Source organism: Ictidomys tridecemlineatus, chromosome 4 (assembly GCF_052094955.1).
Source record: "Ictidomys tridecemlineatus isolate mIctTri1 chromosome 4, mIctTri1.hap1, whole genome shotgun sequence".
Taxonomy (NCBI): Eukaryota; Metazoa; Chordata; class Mammalia; order Rodentia; family Sciuridae; genus Ictidomys; species Ictidomys tridecemlineatus.
This window is the reverse complement of record NC_135480.1, coordinates 106,591,372-106,610,000: the sequence shown is the minus strand read 5'-3', so window position 1 is coordinate 106,610,000 and position 18,629 is coordinate 106,591,372. Positions and strand designations below refer to the sequence as shown.

The window sequence follows — 18,629 nt, the reverse complement described above, 5'->3', positions numbered from 1 at the left end:
TTAAGTAGACGTTTTTTAAAGGGGGACCATTTTTAAAAGATAGAAATGATATTAATTCCCCCTCGAACTGATCATTGTTTTAAAATAAAATATTGTCACATAGGAATTTTATTTCTCAGGATGACCTACAGATATAAACTTACATGACATTGAATAATTCTTTGGGGATTCATTTCTTGTTTCTTCTCTTGTTTCTATGAGAAAAGTCTTTGGGGTACATTAGAATAGAAAAATATCCTCTGGTTAAGGAAATTATTATAGTTCACAGAAGTCCATCTTAATTGAGATTTGTGTTAGTTAGGATTCATTGAAGGAAAGAGAAAAGATTCTAGGAATTTTAAGCAAGAAGAATTAAAGGGGATTAAGTACTTACAAAATCACCAGCTATACTTAGGAAATAGATTCCAGACAGGGACTCCAGAATTGACTTCCAAGAGTATACAAAGTTGACCCAATATAGCGGTTAACGATAGAAAGTTTTGTTCACAGTACCCACTCTAGTATTTAACCCTCTTGGGTACACTTTAGTTCCTGAAAATTAGAGCAAGGCAGGGTCCTCACTGATTCCCTTTTCCCATATTAAAAGTGTTTAGCTTTTATTAAATTCATCATCCTCTTACTTATGGAGGCTAGAATGTTTGGAAATTTTTCTCTAGTCAGATAATTCTGATCAATGTAAAATTATTCTTTATCTTTTTTATAATGAAATATATACCCTTTTATTATATGAACCCCTACGATTAGCATAAAGTGAATAAAAACATACAAATAAAAGTACCCAATTTGACATGACTTCACATTTCTTAACTTCAACCAAGGTTGGACAACCATCAATAAAACTTTTAAATATGCACCTTATATTTTATTGAATATCTATTAAACTAATACTATTAGAAATCTATTTCATGCTCCAGGTGTGCAAAATATTTCAGAAGAACTGTACCTAGAAAGGTGTGGGGTCAAATTCGTGTCAATAGCAGAACGAATAAATAGTATATAAGTTGTTACTGTGATGTATTACATAACAGTCAAGTGAATGGACAGATCTCTATGTGTCAGTATAGATCATCAAAACAACATCAGAAAGGCAAGTAAATAGCAAAAATGTTATGGGCCAGGTTATATGGGCAATGACCAAGCAGATTCCATTTTACCCTGAGACTCCATGTCATATAAGAAATGCTTCTCCCCTGGAAACACTCCACCTCTGTAGCTATCAATAGTTGCTTAGCATAGCATGGTTAGCAACACAAAATGACAATTCTTATACAATGTAAAATTGTTCTCTTTTTGGTTCCCATTTTTCTTGGGCAATGTACCTTGACAGAGATTGATTGTCTAGATGTTAGTAACCATTCTCTAACTTGTACTCAACTAAGGTCATTTTGACCCACTTCCCTTCTGCTTGCTTGCTGCTATGCCAACCTGGAAAGTCCCAAGGGAAATACCAATGTGCCCTTTGCATTTTTTCACTAACTGCCCAACTCAGCTTCTGTACCCCTGCCTGCTTGCAGCTACATCAACCTGTTATGTGGTTTTTGCAGTTTTTGTCTTTAAAGACCCTGAAATGCTCAGGCTCAAGGCTGTTCCCTGCAGAGACAGTTGTGGGTCCTGTGGGGAGCAGTCTCCAACCGGATGGCTAAATAAAGACTCTCCAATTGGGACAAATCGACTTGGTAGGTTTTCTGAGCGCTCTGCCCCATAACAAAAGGATATGTTATTTATATAAATTTAAAACCAAACAAAAGTATATACTAGGTATATACAAATTCAGAAAAATTATAAAAACAGGTGGGACAAATACATACCAACTTCAGGATTGTGTTTCCCTTTAGGGAGAAAGAAGGAAAAAGAATGTAATAGTCTGCCTATGGTAGGGAGAAGACACCCAAAGGCTGCATGTTTCAAGAAAAATATGAGTATATTTATGTGAATGAAGTGTAATTTGTGCCATTGTGAAACAAAGAAAATCTTGATTTAAAAAAAAAGATAATAATATCTTAATGAAATGGAAAAAAAGAAAGGTACAGGCTCATAACAGTTCAGTGTGATTTTAATGAGCTTTAAGTTCAGCATTTGTTGGGGGGAGTGTAGAGTAGACAGAGAACTGGAAAAGTAGATACTTTGAGTTTATATAATTGATGTAAATGAGAAAAGAATTTTATTTGTTCTACTTGGTAATGATCATCAAATGCGTTTTCAAATTTGTCTTAATCACCTGGGTGCAAAATGTACACAATGCATTCTCTTAAAAGTCCTATGAAACCTATTTTATAGATGAGAAAATTGAAGCTCAGAAAATTTAAGTAACTTATCCAAGTTGATGAAAGTATATGATAACTAATATATGACCAAATTTTCAAGGTCTAAATAGGGTGAGTTTTGTCATTAGAGCTGATCACATATATATTATTATGGTTTTGATATTAAATGTCCCCCAAAAGTTTGTGTGCGATACAATGCAACAAAGTTAGAGGTAAAATAATTGGGTTATGAGAGTTAACCTAATCAATGCATCAATCCCTTTATAGAGATTAACTGGATGGTAACTATAGGTAGATAGGGTGTGGCTGGAAGAAATGGGTCATTGGGTACATGCCTTTGGGTATATATTTTGTATGTATTGAGTGAATCTCTCTCTCTCTCTCTCTCTCTCTCTCTCTCTCTCTCTCTCTCTCTCTCTCAATCCTAGAATCTCTATCTCTATATCTCTCTCTGATTCCTGCTGTGATGTCCTGAGCCACTTTCCTCTGCCACACTCTTCTGCCAGTATGTTCTGCTTTACCTCAAGCCCCAAGGAATGCAGCCAACTGCCTATGGACTGAGAACTCTGAATCCATGAACCCCAAAATAAACCCTTTCTGCTCTAAAATTTTTTTAGTCAGCAAAAAAAGCTGACTAAAACTTATACACTTAATTTTAATTATTTCATTACATAGTTAAGATAACCAAGGCCTCATTAAGTCACTCACAAATTTAAGAGAATTCGGCCAGGGTTGTGTCTCAGTAGTAGAGCACTCGCCTAGTACATGCGAGGCCCTGGGTTCCATCCTCAGCACCACATAAAAATAAATAAATAAAATAAAGGTATTGTGTCCAACTACAACTTAAAAATAAATATTTTTTTTAAATTAAGAGAATTTTCCAAAGTTTGAATTCAATAACAAATTTTCTTCTATTCTTATTACCCAAGAAATAGCTTAGCCTTTGTTTGAAAAAGTGTAGTTGCCACTCTATAACAAATCTCAAATCTCAAACATCTCATCCCTTAAATCCTTGAAGGACTAATTACTTTGCTATTTTTAGTAAGCTTTGTCCAAAGTTGTTTCCTTTTGAGATTTATCTTCAAAGTAACTTTAAGTCAATTTTAATTGGATGTGGAAAAAATAACTATGCAAAGTTGTAGTCACTTCTCTTTCAACACCATTAAGGAGTTTTACTTGGTATTACTTGAAGCAAAAGGACCCCTTGGTGCAAGAACCCTTCTATGTGTGCTCCACTGATCATAACAGGATTTGTGTAGTTTGAGTGCACATTCTTCAAGCAGATCCAGGAAAGGAGCCCATGAAATGCAGCATTGGAACAGGTAGAGGAGCCAACTAATGAAACTCTCATCTCAAATAAATTTGTATGCCTAAAACTTAGTCTTAATCCTGAATTAGAACTTTAATCATTGGGATTGAGGTGTTCTCTTTATTATGTTCTTTAAGCCATATGAATTTGGGCGACTGAAAAATAATTGTGCACAGCTATAAAATTTTTGTTTACTGATAGGAGATATGGATGTGACCTCTCCATCTCTTTAGTTGTTGGGTTCTACATAGATCAACACTTGAGCACACCAAGTACAGGATGACGTTATGCAGAGACCTTATTTTCATCTTTTAAGTATCCGGAAAATGAGCCTACAACTTTCTATTTTATTAGGGGCCAAAGCACCAAGCTTCCAGCTTTCAGAAAACTTTAAAGTACTCACTAATTTCATGTGAAGATCAAGTTTTACATGCAGAGGGATAACTGGTGATCTATTATAATTGAGAGAGCACAAGACAAACGTCTCATCCCAAAACAGTGTGTGTGTGTATACACACACACACACACACACACACACACACACACACACATATATTCATACACACACACATATATATACATATACACACACACACACATATATATACACACACACTTGAAGTGTTTATATGTAAATAACTGTAAAATATTCATATATTTTTAAATTATATTAACCATGTTATTTTACAATTACTTAAAATAAAGAATATCATATAAGGGTTGTAGCACTACTGGGAGCAATGGGAAAGATCCAAAGGTAAAGTTTAAATTTCTATTGTCTCCAGGGTCAACTCTGTTTATGCTCTGAGTCTGTAAGCCCACTGAATTTAATTAAATTAAGCATACATATTGTCCAAACTGTATGCTTTGTTCTTGCTACCTTTAAGCAGAATCTACTTATGTAATAACTATGACATATATTTTAAACAGTAATTTTATAATCTTCATAATTTCATTTTCCTATTGAAAAACTAAAAAAAAAAAACAGTTTGTGATTTGCTACTTTAAAACTAAAAGGCTCACTTGGTTTTTTGTTTTGTTCTGGGGTAAAACCTGTGGGTGCTCTTCTACCACTGAGCTGTATCTCCAGCCCTTTTTGTTTTTTGTTTTGAGACAGAGTCTAAGTTGCCTAGGATGGCCTCAAATTTATGATCATCTTGCTTCCAGCCTCCTGAGTCACTGGGATACAGGCATGTGCTCTCATACCCAGCCTTCACTTCCCTTCTTGATGTGAAAAATATTCATCCTTAAGTGCCCAATTAAATGTCACCAATCTCTTTATGAAATACTCTGAAGTAGTTAATGCTGTCCCCAAACAAACTGTGTGCATTTCTTTACTCTGGCCCCATAAGACTTTGGTTTTACTCTTATTATGGCCTTCATTGAGTTCTGATGAAATTTATCATTTGCATAGATCTAATCCTTATTAAACTATGGGCTCCTACACTATTCAACTTTGTATCTTCAATACCTAGTAGAACCTGGCACACAGCAGGTGTTCTGTCTTACCTTTATGGGGATATTTAGCCAGCCCCTAAAAAGAGTAATCTCTGCAAACCCATGGGGATATTGGAGTGCAAGACAACCATCTGTAATGTAATGAGAATTCAAAGGCTTAGATTTATTGCTGCTCTAGGGCATTTTAAAGTCAGTTGTATCACCACATGAGAAAGTTGACAATATTTTTAGTTTAGAAAACAAGGCTTCACATAGCTGAGCTCTTCTGTATCTTCATCTCCTGTTTAACTCATTCCTTTACCCTAATCATACACAAACCTGTTCTATATTTTTCTTTCTTTCTAAAACAGTATTCTTCAAACTTTAAGATAATAAGAACCCAAAGAAATTGTTAAAAATCTGTATTCCTGGATCTTAACCCTAGAGAATGATTGTATATTTATGGGTAGAAGCTAGAAATCAGCATTTCTAAGAAACAAACGGGGCAATTCTGATGCAGGTTTTTCACACTCTCAGGAAAAAAAATCAATAACACTTGATTAATAAGATGCTAATTTTACATTTATACACAATGGAGTATTACTCTGCATTAAGGAACGACAAAATCATAGAATTTGGAGGGAAATGGATGGCATTAGAGCAGATTATGCTAAGTGAAGCTAGTCAATCGTTAAAAAACAAATACCAAATGACCCCTTTGATATAAGGGGAGTAAACAAGGACAGGGTAAGGACGAAGAGCTTGAGAAGAAGATTTACATTAAACAGGGATGAGAAAAGGGGAGGGGAGGGGAGGGGAGGGGAGGGGGGATAGTAGAGAATAGGACAGACAGCAGAATACATCAGACACTAGAAAGGCAATATGTCAATCAATGGAAGTGTAACTGATGTGAAACAGCAATCTGTATACGGGGTAAAGTTGGGAGTTCATAACCCACTTGAATCAAACTGTGAAAGATGATGTATTAAGAACTGTGTAATGTTTTGAACGACCAACAATAAAAAAAAAAGATGCTAATTTTATACCAACTTCAAGACACCAGGAGTATATCTAAAGAGAAGAAAGCAAAAACCAAGTGATGATCTTACAAATAGCACAGGACGGCTTTAACATGAGAAAGACACTAACTCAGAGATGACAAGGTTAGCACACATCACTCAGCCAGAGAGAGAGGTCCAAATGTAAGTGGTCTCCAAGGATGAAGGGATCAACAAAGGGTCTGATAAGCACAAGTTTAGGGTGAGCCCTGCTGGGAGAGCTCCACCTTCTAGAAGGGTTTTAATAATCCATCAGAATTAGGGTAAGAAGCAAAATTCCATGAGGGAATACTTACTGGAGATTATTAAAATAGGCAGGTACTTCTGTGATTCCAGATCTATAAAGAATTGGTGATTATAAATAAATCATGGTTGATCCTTCATCTTTGTATCCAGACAGAATGCTGTCCCTTTCTATGTAATATAATTTATGTAGCCTGTGACAGAACATAGAGGACAAGGACAAACAAGTTTCTATGATCTAATGAGGGTAAGGTATCCATCTTCTGAGAGTGGAAGAAAATCTGGAAAATGTTTTCTCTTTTTCAAGATCAAATCTTCAAACTACTCAATTAATTACTCTGTGAAAAACTCCTATCATCAACTGACAAATGAAGTAAGGTAACAAATAGAATCTGATATTAAATTTGTTTTATTGTTGCTCTGAGGCAACTGCACAGTTAGTTGTATTACTCACATAAGATAACTCTCATATAAGACAATAGTTTTAGGTTAAAAGTGCAGGCGCTGAAATCAGAATAAAATTGTAATCAATAATTCCACTACTTACTAATGTGAGTACTTTCTCCTTGTCTGTAGAATGGAGAAAATAATAATGCCTGCCTTGTGTAGTTGCTAAGTGATTTAACCAAGAAAGAATGCAATATCCAAATCAGTATCCACAACCTGCTCCCCAGTGGGTTCAAGGTTCATAGTTATACATACTATGATTGTAAGTTTGTGCTGTAGTCAGAAATCAGAGTCAGAAATTTGGTTCTACCTGAGTTTGTTTTGTGTGTGTGTGTGTGTGTGTGTGTGTGTGTGTGTGTGTGTGAGTGTGTGTGTGTGTATGTGTGTGTTTTACTTAAAACTGCTATATTCCATCTTGTTCAGTTGTAGACAATAATAGTAGCTACCTAATTGTGTAAGTCATGTTGATTGAATAAAAATGTGTGTGTGTCCCCATTAGTTCTAATTCCCTTCACTGATTCTCATTTTGTCAAGAAGTATTTTTAATGCAAAATGCATATAAACAAGAATGCATTTCCAACAAGAATACAAACAGCGTATAATTGTGGGACGTTTGGTAAATTGTCCTACTTATTAAGTAACCTGATCAACAAGATTATTTTGAGGTTCAAAATGACAAAATTTAAACATGTATGTACAGGGATGATATTGCTATTATCTAGATTTATATGAGATACAGCAAGTCAATTGAGGAAGGTCTTTGGGAACTTGTGATTATTCGGGTTAAACTCTTAAAGGAATGCTGGATTTCAGACTCTAGTGTATATATCTTATAATAACCAGAAAATGATACTGACAGCTAGACTTTATAAGTTACTTTTAATAATATTTATCCCATACTTTGGAAATAGCCACGGTAACACTGTTACCCTACAATACAGCTCAAGCAAACTTCTTGGAGTGTCATTAAGGTATTTCTTTGATTTTAGACATACAGACTCCAGCAAAATGAAGTTTTATTATTAGCTAGCTACTTAAGTCCCAGGACTTATTTCTGCCAAAACTGATACTGAGAGAACTTGCCTTAGTCCTCTCTCTTCATCATTGAAGAAGGATTCCTGACCTCAATCAATATTCTCTGTTAAAGTGATTTTAGGCACAATGAGAAAATGTGTGGTTCTCATCTTTAACATTAGTATTCTGTACTAATAGATGATACTGGATTAAATTTTGTCACAACTCTCAATATTTCATTCCTTGACAAATAGTAATTTGATGATGACTTTCATTTTTTTCTCCTAGAATATTTGACAACATTTTCCCTAATTGATAGGCAAGAATTATACAAGTCTGAGTATTTAGTGCAACATGTAAGAAAAGGATCTTGGAACCAAGATGTCTTGTGAAACCCAATCCTTCAAAATATGTAGATAAATTTCACAAGACTCCCAAAACTCCAAGGACAAAATAAATTTATCTCCAAAGTAAGGCAGAAAGTTGAGGAGCAAGTTGATACATCCTATCTTTTTTGGTAACATTCCTGCTTTCTCTCTGTTTTATGCTACTTGAATGTTAGAAGAGTTGCATTTGAGATTAGTACATTTTACACCAGAAGGAGAGATTTCTTATAACCTACAAAAGTCTGGGAGTGGAGAAAAATAACACTTATTAATGGAATTAGAGCTTTGTACTGTCCAAATCTATATGGTTTCCCAGTTGATTAATGAAGATAAAATCTCCAAGGACACAAAAGCCCAAATTTTTAAAATGTTATTTTATGATATGCCAAGACATATTAATGCCATAAATACTGAAACAGTTCTTGGTATAAGCAAAACTTTTCTCATGGCACATTTCCTCTGCAACTTCTTCCCTGATCCCTCTATTCCAGCAGATTCCTCCAAGGACATACTATCTAGGAATGTGGTTCTCTGCTTAAGTCAAACAATGGAAATAGCAATGTGTTAGACTCACAGAGGCTGCCTAAGAAACTGCCTTTACCGCTGCTCCCTTTTTGCTCATTGAAGAGTCACTTAAACTTCCTTAGGCATCCTTTTCTTACTTGAGAATAATAAAACCTAATGTTAAGGGTAGCTAAGAGGGGATACTGCACATAAATTTCCAAATACAAAACTGGTGTTCAATACCATCTGTGTTATTTATTACTAACTGCCTGCTATCATAATTTGTTTGTTTTTGTAAACCACTTAGACAGAAATATGAATCAACATATTACCAGAATATAAGACAGAATTAAATATTCTGTATAATTTTATTGATTGATAAAATGATGATTGGTAGCGATAAACCATTTTATAAAGTTGTGTTTCATTTCTCTAGCAGGTGACTGGAGATGAGCTCTGGAAACTGGACTCAGGTAACAGGATTTGTCCTACTGGGCTTTCCCAATAACCACATCCTGCAGATGCTTTTGTTTCTGGGGTTGATGGTGACATACATTGTAACAGTCACAGGCAACCTGCTAATCATAGTGCTCAGCTGGATGGACCACCGCCTGCACACACAGATGTACTTCTTCCTGAGGAACCTATCCTTCCTGGAGCTGCTGCTGGTATCTGTTGTGGTTCCCAAGATGCTTGACATCATCCTCACAGGGGATCACACCATCTCATTTGCCAGCTGCATGATCCAGTCCTATCTCTACTTCCTCCTAGGCACTACCGACTTCTTCCTCTTAGCAGTCATGTCTCTGGATCGCTACTTGGCAATCTGCCGACCTCTCCACTATGAGACTCTGATGAGTGGTTATGTCTGTTCCCAGTTGGTGCTGGCTTCCTGGTTAACTGGGTTCCTCTGGGTACTTTGCCCCACCATCCTCATGGTCAGCCTCCCTTTCTGTGGCCCCAACAGGATCGACCACTTTTTCTGTGACAGTTGGCCCTTGCTGAGGCTCTCTTGTGGGGACACCTCCCTGCTGGAGCTGGTGGCTTTCCTGCTCTCTTCATTGGTGTTACTGGGCTCTCTGACCTTGACCTCAGTTTCCTATGCCTTTATCCTTGCCACTGTCCTCAGGGCCCCCACAGCTGCTGAGAAAAGAAAAGCCTTCTCCACCTGTGCCTCACACCTTACAGTGGTGGTCATCTTCTATGGCAGTTCCATCTTTCTCTACATCCGTTTGTCAGAGGCTCAGTCCATGCTGCTCAACAAAGGTGTCTCTGTCCTGAATTGTATCATCACACCTCTCCTGAACCCATTTATCTTCAGCCTCCGCAATGACAAGGTGAAGCAGGTGCTGAGAGATGCCCTGAGGTGGCACTGGTCCACTGTTTCCAGGAAACTATGTGGGTCACAAGTAAAAGGAAATATCCCTATTAAATTGGGAAATTAAATATATATGGGAAATATTTTTAATGTGCTAGAATTTTTTTAAAGACTCAGGCAATGCCCTACAACTTTCTCAGCTAGTCTGAATAAATATGCAATAAGAAATATCAGAGTTAACTCTCATCATTCTGCCTGTAGTTCTTTTAATGTCTCCACACCCCCACAGAGAAGCCAAACCCAATTGGCCAAAATTTTAGAATTCTGATTAGGACACATTCCTTCTGAGGTGGAATATTTGAATTTGAGAGCTTGCAGCAGTGTGTGGCCTCAATGCAGAAAGGCAGATCCTTTTCCACGTGTATGCTGAAGGGCCCCATCACTGCTTCAGTCCCACAAATCACACTGTCAACCAGGGCAGGCTAAACATGGAAATTGTAACTTAGAGTTTAGAGGTAAGAGGCCTGGTAAGGACTCCTTCTCCTAGAACAGGGGCTACAAACAAAACCACCAGAACCTCTGATTTGAGAAAGCCAGTTCTGGCTGCAGTGACAAGTGGTTCTTTAATTTTGGTAGAAATAAGCCAGATGAAGAAAGGAGCCACCAGTGTTTCCTGCAGCACAAGCTGTAGATACAAAGACTCAGAGGGCCTCAAGTATATTTAGGAAACTCAAAGTACAGTATGATCACATATGAGGCAAAGTGAAGGAAAACACAGGGATGGAAAGGTGAGCAGGACCTAGTCAAAGCAGCTCTGTTAATATTAAGAAGCTCCAATTAGTAAGAATGGTACAGCCATTTGCTGGCCCTGTGCATCTCCAGAACCCTAAATTAGATAAGAGAAATTGTTTTGGGCTCTAATAATCTATAATTTTGTATTCTCTGAAAGAATTATAGATTGTATCTAGCTCTCTTAAAACACACTTCACTAATAGATCATAGTAACAAGCACAACACTAGCATTATACTTAAGAATACAATTTTCTTTCTTGTTTTTCCTTGTCTTCCTCATGTGTAAAATAAAGGAACTGAATAACATAACTTTTAATATTTGGGGGGGATCACATATCTTTTTTAAATATCTTTATTTTATTTATTTTTATGTGGTGCTAAGGATCGAACCCAGCGCCTCGCACCTGCTAGGCAAACGCTCTACCACTGAGCCACAACTCCAGCCCCTCACATACCTTTTTTGAGAATTTCATGAAATTTATAACCTTTTTCCTCCCCAAAGTATTATATAGAGACCTAAAACTTAGCAAAGGATTTCAAGTTGTTTATGGAACACTTAAACTGATTTATGGAACCCTAAGTTAGATAAGAGAAATCATGTTTGACTCTGGAAATCTGTAATTCTATATGATTTTTAAAAGAGTGCAGATTATATCTAGGTCTGTTCAAACACACTTCACTTTTAGATTCTGATAGTAAGTGCCATCATTAGTATTATATTAGTGGTAATATGGATGGATGAATAGAAGATAGGTAGGAGATAGGTAGGTAGATAGATAGATAGTATATAAAAATATATCTGGATAGGGAGAGAGAGAGAAAGATGTAGACTCTGACACTATACATACTAAGTATGAGAAACTGAGGCTAAGTTAGTATACTTTATTGTATACTGCAGGAAAAACTATAAATTCACCACACCTAAAGCAAGTTAATTGAAGAACTATAACACTCTGAACATAGTTAGCTTTTAAGTTGCATGTGCCAAGGACATGAACAAATAGCCTGTTCCAGATTCATCTACAGTCCTAAATTCCAATCATCACCAGTGCCCATTGGGCCACCTGAGCCATATTGATCTATTTTAGGAGGACTCTAGGTAATTATTTTTATAGGAACAATAATAGGAAGGTAACAGCCTTTTGGACATTGATCTGCCATTTTTGGTGTACAAATTAAATCAAGTAATCTTGGAAAATCAGATTTCATTTTCAGAATAAAGAAAGGATAAACAAACTACTCTGTGTCAAGCAGCTTTAAAATCCTATCATTTCTGTAATGGCTGTGGTTGGTTCAACAAGAAATATATTTTTTTAAAAAAATCTTATCATTTCAATGATTATAACTCTATTTAGATTTTTCAGCAACCTAAGTTTCATTGCAAACAGAAAAACGTTAAATAAACTTTTAGTTCAAACAGGCACAAACACTGAAGAAAAGTCATTTTGTTCAATTTCTAATAATCTCTGTGCTTTTGTATAACTTCTCCTATTCTGTTCAGACACATTGATTGTAGAGTCTATAAGAACTATTTGGTAGTCCAAAAGGAAAATACTTTGTGCATAATAAATCAAAGCATTTAAATTGCCTCTTTAAATCAGGTATTCATTAAGCTTTATACTCCAAAAAGTTTACCATAAGGTACATAAAAAGAGAACAGGACCAAAGAAGACATCAATAATTTTTGAGACTTGCAATTTATATCAAGAAAATAGTCATGAAATTTGTTTGTTGGCTAAGAAAGACAGGATTTTCTTCTTCCTTTTATTGTCATTTTAACACACAAATGTCAAGGCCTGAATAACTTACTAGAACATAAATTTTTACCTAAAGAAGATTCTGGTAAAACGAGAAAGGATAATGGTAAAAACAAATGAAGGAATAAAGGGACAGGGGAGTGGATGATCAGAGATCTTCTTGGTGCTCTTTACTGCCTCTGGGGTGGCACTGAGGAGAATGCCAAGGTCAGGAGACCTTCTCTTGCACCACAGAAAGACATCTGGAATGAGCTCACCCCACAGGCTGTCCACCAAATGAGCTGATGTGTGGCATAATTAAAGTCATCTAAGAGAAACAGGATGGTGAGGAAAAGGAAGGGCCACTCTGGGTCTCTGTGAGACACAGATAGAATACATGACTGACTGTACCCGCCCCCAGGCAGAGTACAGATGTAGTCTGAACCACATCAGTAGGGTTATCATGGGGGTCACAGTGACGGGGGTAAGATAATTGCACTCTATAGAACGAAAACCGTGACCAGGAAATGATAGAGATAAGTCAAGGGACTCATCATTGGTCTTAACCCAAAGCAAAGCATAGATGAGACTGTTGGAACTGGAGCATCACCAGGCCCTGACCAAACAGAGAAACCCAACTTCAAGCCTTGTCAGTGAGCATCCAGGGCCAACACAGAGATAGAACTATTCTCAGGTCCAGTTGTGAATCCAAAAGACAGCTCAGGCCAGAAGGCAGATGGCAGAATCCTAAAGCCTGATTTATTTTGTAAAGAAAATGAACATCTACTTAAAAGAACTGTATGATTTTATATACAGAAGTAAGGGTACTAGATGTGCCTAATTTTCTTCAATTGCCCAGCCAAGTAATCCTTGTAAAGAAAATAATATCAGTTATTAAAAATAAAGAAACTACATTTTACTTGCACACATGATTTTATCTAAGTAAATATGTGGCTCTACTTCAAGTTCATGCCATGAGAAAAGAACTCTGACTTAGGTATTGTAACTCTAAAATTCCCTTTCCACTAATGTGCACTCTCTTTAACAGATGAAGTGTTTACTCTGTCATGTCCTTTCCTTTAATATCCCAACTCCCTTTTCTCTAATCCTAGGCCTTTTCTATTTGGACACTGACCCATGCTCTAGTCCTTGTATCTAAACATTTCTTCTTAGTTGGCTGTATTGTGGGAAGCAACTTTGCTTATAGTGACTTATTAAAACATAAGTGAAGAACAATGACATAATGCAAAGATGACAGATTCCATGAAGGGTAACACTGATTGATTATAATCAGTCAAAAAGTTAAATTTGAAAAACCTTGCTTGTTTTATTTTTACAAATATTCTTATGTATGCATGTGGTGATAAAAAGGTACAACCCTCACAATTCTGGTGAGATTTGATTGACAAACTTTGTCATAGCATATATAGCAATCTGAATCAAGGCGAGAATAAGATATTAGAAAAGAATATAGAGATGATGAAAGAAGTCTATAATCATTTTTCTATCACTTCTTAAGCTGAAGTAGAGACTACTTTCTATTTAAGAACCAGAGGATGAAATACTGTCAAAGCAGTCATCTGTGTTTCTGCAAAGCTTAAAAGGTAGCTGAATGTAAGAATGAGTTTTTAAGCAAAAGTATAGAAAAAACTACTCACCTATACAAGTCTTCTGGATGTTTGTCCCCTCAAGAAAATTCCCCCTTAATTCTCTACATCTCCTTCTCCAATTCCACATTCTTCATGTGTCCATTTCTCCATGAATTATCTGCCCATATTCCAATTTCCAATCTGCCTGACTCTCACAACCACACTTGACCTAGTCCAATTTAAAATTCCAATTCTACCCATGATGTGAGTCTAATCAACAAAAATTCACAAAGAGATACTGACTTTTAGGAGCCTTAAGAAGATTAGATATTATCTAGAATTTGGGCTTCAAAGTTATGTAGACATATGTACATTGGGTTCCAGAAATGAGCTCCGTGGCCTTCAATAAGTTATTTAAGTGTCTCTAACCCACAATTGACTCATCTTTTAAAATGAGTTAAAATAAATAATAAATATAAATCACTTGATATAATGCCTGACATAATAAGCTCTTACCAAATGCTGTTTAGATGAAGAAGATGAAGAGGAAGACTATGACAATAATTGCAATAATGATAGCAACAATGACCTTGAGAAACTATGAGGAAAAAATTAATTTGACGGACATAATTTTCTTCTTCTTCATTGACAGACATTTAGTCAGTCTCTTGAAATAAGGATCTCACTTTTATTTTAACCTTCATATCCCATCCTATCTCCAGGAAGATGACAAGTGTTTTGAGCGCTTCAAATATGTTTTGTGTCCAAGAAGTGATAGCAAGAAAGACCCCAGGTTTACCACCTCCATGCATACTGCAGCTGGAAATTTCTTGGCAAGGCCAACATGCTCATCTAGGAAGGTGCTCTCTGAACCATATGGTATTTCTGCATGGAACTTGGAGACTTTTTCTTTAGACAGCATCCCATGTTCTAGATTGGCTAAAAGTTATGTCACCAGAAATTGTGATTCTAAACAATGGACAAGCAATAGGGAAGGAGCTTTATCTACTGTATGGGTTTTCTCAAGCAAGTTAGTACAGCGAAGCATTTCTCAGATTCTCAGAACCCTGTCTCTGCTAACCTGGGGGTCAACGCTCTGGGGGACCAATAAAATTCTTCTGCCTCTTCCACAGTTTCTTCATGGCCATAATCACTTCTTTGTTTCTCAGGGTATAAATGGCAGGGTTCAACATGGGAGTGACCATTGTGTACAGCACAGAGACTGCTTTGTCCATGGGGAATGTCCGAAAAGGCCTTGCATAGATATAGATGCAAGGCACAAAGATTAAGGTCACCACAGCAATGTGAGAGGCACAGGTAGACAGAGCCTTGCTGCGATCCTCCCGAGAGTGGCTTCGGAGCATCACTAGCAATGCTGTGTAGGATGCCAGCAGCACCAGAAAACACATTAGGGTGACCAAACCATTGTTAGACACCATCAGAAGCTCTAAGACAAAAGTGTCAGTGCAGGCCAATTTGATCAGCTGAGGCACATCACAATAAAAGTTGTCCAGCTTGTCAGGCCCACAGAAGGGCAGCTGGATAGTCAGTGCAACCTGTACAATGGAGTGGATGAAGCCCCCCACCCAGGAGGCTGCCATGAAGAGCCCACACACCGTCTGGTTCATAATGAGCGTGTAGCGTAGGGGCTGGGAAATGGCCACATAGCGGTCATATGCCATGACAGTCAGCAGGAAGATCTTGATGCCTCCAATGAAGTGGAAGAAGAAAAGCTGAGTCAGGCAGGCAGAGAAGGAAATGGTGGGGTTTTCTGAGAGCAAGTCGACCAGCATCCTGGGTGCAGTGATAGAGGAGTAGCAAAAGTCCAAGAAAGAAAGATTGCCTAAGAGAAAATACATGGTTGTGTGCAGGCGTGGATCAGAGGTCACTATGGCTACAATGAGGAGATTTCCAGTGACAGTCATAAAGTACACAGCTGCGAAGAAAATGAAGAAGAAGAACCTAAGCTCCCATACCTGAGAAAGCCCCAGTAGAACAAATGCCGTCACCTGGGAATGATTTGATGGATTCATCTGCGTGGTGTGAACCTACTGAAGAAAATGGACATATTCATCGAGGTATCTGCAAGCTTCCCTGAAATAGTTTTCTCCAGCCCATCTTAGTAATTATCAACTGTTTCATTCCATAGGAAGAATGTTGTGAGTTGTGCTATTGGACACCATGCATGTGAAAGAGAAAGACTCCTTTCTTGTGATTCTAGAAAAGCCCAGAGAAACTCTAAGTTCCTAGTAAAATCTAAAAATAGAGGGAACTAAAATATTAAGCTCCTCCAAAATGTTTGAGTACCAATGTAGTTTTAGAAACATAACCCAAAGAATACTTTCTTACTTATATGGGAACAAGAAGAGGAAGCTTTAAATATTCATTGAAATTTAAAACTCACCATCCCAAGATAGTGCAACATGCTCTAAGAATACTCAGAAATTAACCTTACAAGATATGTCTAAGATCTATGTGAGAATAATCTAAACTTCTATAAATTTATGTATTGACTTACTCAAATGTCATGTTTTAAATAAAAGTAAACCATGAATGCTGCATATATTATTTTTAATTGTTTCAATCTCTCCAGTAAATTAATTTATCGACTTTATTAAGGTATAGTTGACAATGAATAATCGCTTACATTTCAGCAGTAAAATGATAATTTGCAATAGGCATACACTGTGAAGCATTGATCATGATCAAACCAACTAATACATTCATCATCTCAAGCCCTTATCATTTCTTATGTTTGTGGTTAGAGCACGTCATATCTGCCCTTCCAGCAAATTTTAACTGTACAATATAATATTGTTAACCCTATTCATGTGATTGAATTAGCTCTCTATAATTTATGTATTTACATTTCTAAAACTGTACCTCTCGATCCGCATCTACCCATATTCTCCTCTCCAGCCCCTGGTAAGCACTCTTATCTGTTCCTATGACTACAACATTTTTAGATTCAACATAGAAGATAAGTTATGCAAAACTTATCTTTCTGCATCTGGCTTATTTCATTTAGTGTAATATCCTCCAGTTTCCTCCATGTTGTCACAAATGGCAAAATCTTCTTTTTTAAAGCTGAATATTTGATTATATATATGCATAATATTCTGTTACACCCACACACCACATTTTCCTTATCTATTTATCCACTAATGGACATTTAGACTGCCTCCATACTTAATTCCATACTTGAGCTGAAATTAACATGACTAAGAGTTGTGTTTTTGACAAAAAGTAAAAATTAACTAGACTAAGAAAAAAGAAGACAAAATCAGAAACAAAGGAGGAAACATTCCAATAGATGTCTCAAAAATGCAAAGGACTATAAGGCACTATTATAAATAACTACAAAACAACTGAATAATTTAGAAGAAATGGATAAATTCCTAAAACATACAATCTTAGAAATTGAATCAAAAAGAAAGACTGAACATCTCAATAACAAGGAGAATAAAAAAAATAAAAATCTCCCAATGATGAAACCCCCCAGGAACATATGGCTTAACCGATGAATTAAACTGAAACTCAAAGAATAATTAATACCAAGCCCTCCTAAACTATTCCAAAAAACAAGAAAAGGAATACTTCCAAACTCATTCTATGAGACCAGCATTACCCTGATGCCAAAGCCAGACAATGCCACTATAGCTGATATCTCTGATTAACAGAGATGCAAAAATTCTCAATAAAATACTAGCAAACAGAATTTAACAGCACATTAAAGATCATACATACACTACGTTCAAGATGACTATATCGTATACTTAGTTTGACATAATTTTCATAATCTACAATAATTTACTTTTAATTTTCCTTGTAATGAGAATTTATTTACTTTGTCCCTTAACAAATAAGGTTGCACTTATCCTATTTTATTCATCTTTATCCACATCTCTTAGAATTTCTTTATGTTAGATACCCAAGAATGAAACTGCTGTGTCAAAAAGTATGCTTGGGCCGGGGTTGTGGCTCAGTGGTAGAATGCTTGCTCTGGGTTTAATACCCGGCATCACATTAAAAAAAAAATGAACAAATAAAATAAAGGTATTGTGTCCATCTATAACCAAAAAAAAAATGACAAAAAATAGTATACTTATCTAGAGGGGTTCAGTGGCATACCCCTGTTATCCTAACACCTTGGAAGGCTGAAACAAGGAGGATCACAAATTCAAAACCAGCCTCAGCAATGGTGGCACTAAGCAACTCAGTGAGACCTTGTCTCTAAATAAATACAAAATAGGGTTGGGGGTGCAGCTCAATGGCTGAGTGCCTTGAGTTCAATCCCCAGTACTGCCCCCCAAAAAAAGTATGTTTATCTAAATTTCAAGCAAGAACTTCCATCACACCCCATGAATGTAAACATAAAATGATAGCCCAAACGAGTAAACTGTTAAATGAGATATATTCTTGATCACCTGATGAATATATTTGCATAAGATACAGAGGACAAAGTTTGATTTTGGAATTCTTGGTTATGTAGAAGTCTATTTTGGAAGGTGACAGGAGAGAACTCAGTCTCA

General features: G+C 36.5%; 2 protein-coding genes across 2 annotated transcripts; one reads left to right on the top strand and one right to left on the bottom strand.

Annotated features, from left to right (window-relative positions):
- The first annotated feature begins 9,111 nt into the window (after positions 1-9,111).
- Positions 9,112-10,107, top strand: Or6t1 (olfactory receptor family 6 subfamily T member 1). Its single transcript, XM_005328405.3, has one exon. It carries the CDS (start codon positions 9,112-9,114, stop codon positions 10,105-10,107), a length of 996 nt encoding a protein of 331 aa, XP_005328462.1.
- A 5,078-nt stretch (positions 10,108-15,185) lies between these two features.
- Positions 15,186-16,130, bottom strand: Or4d5 (olfactory receptor family 4 subfamily D member 5). The gene has a single exon (XM_005328404.1). It carries the CDS (start codon positions 16,128-16,130, stop codon positions 15,186-15,188), a length of 945 nt encoding a protein of 314 aa, XP_005328461.1.
- Positions 16,131-18,629: the final 2,499 nt, after the last annotated feature.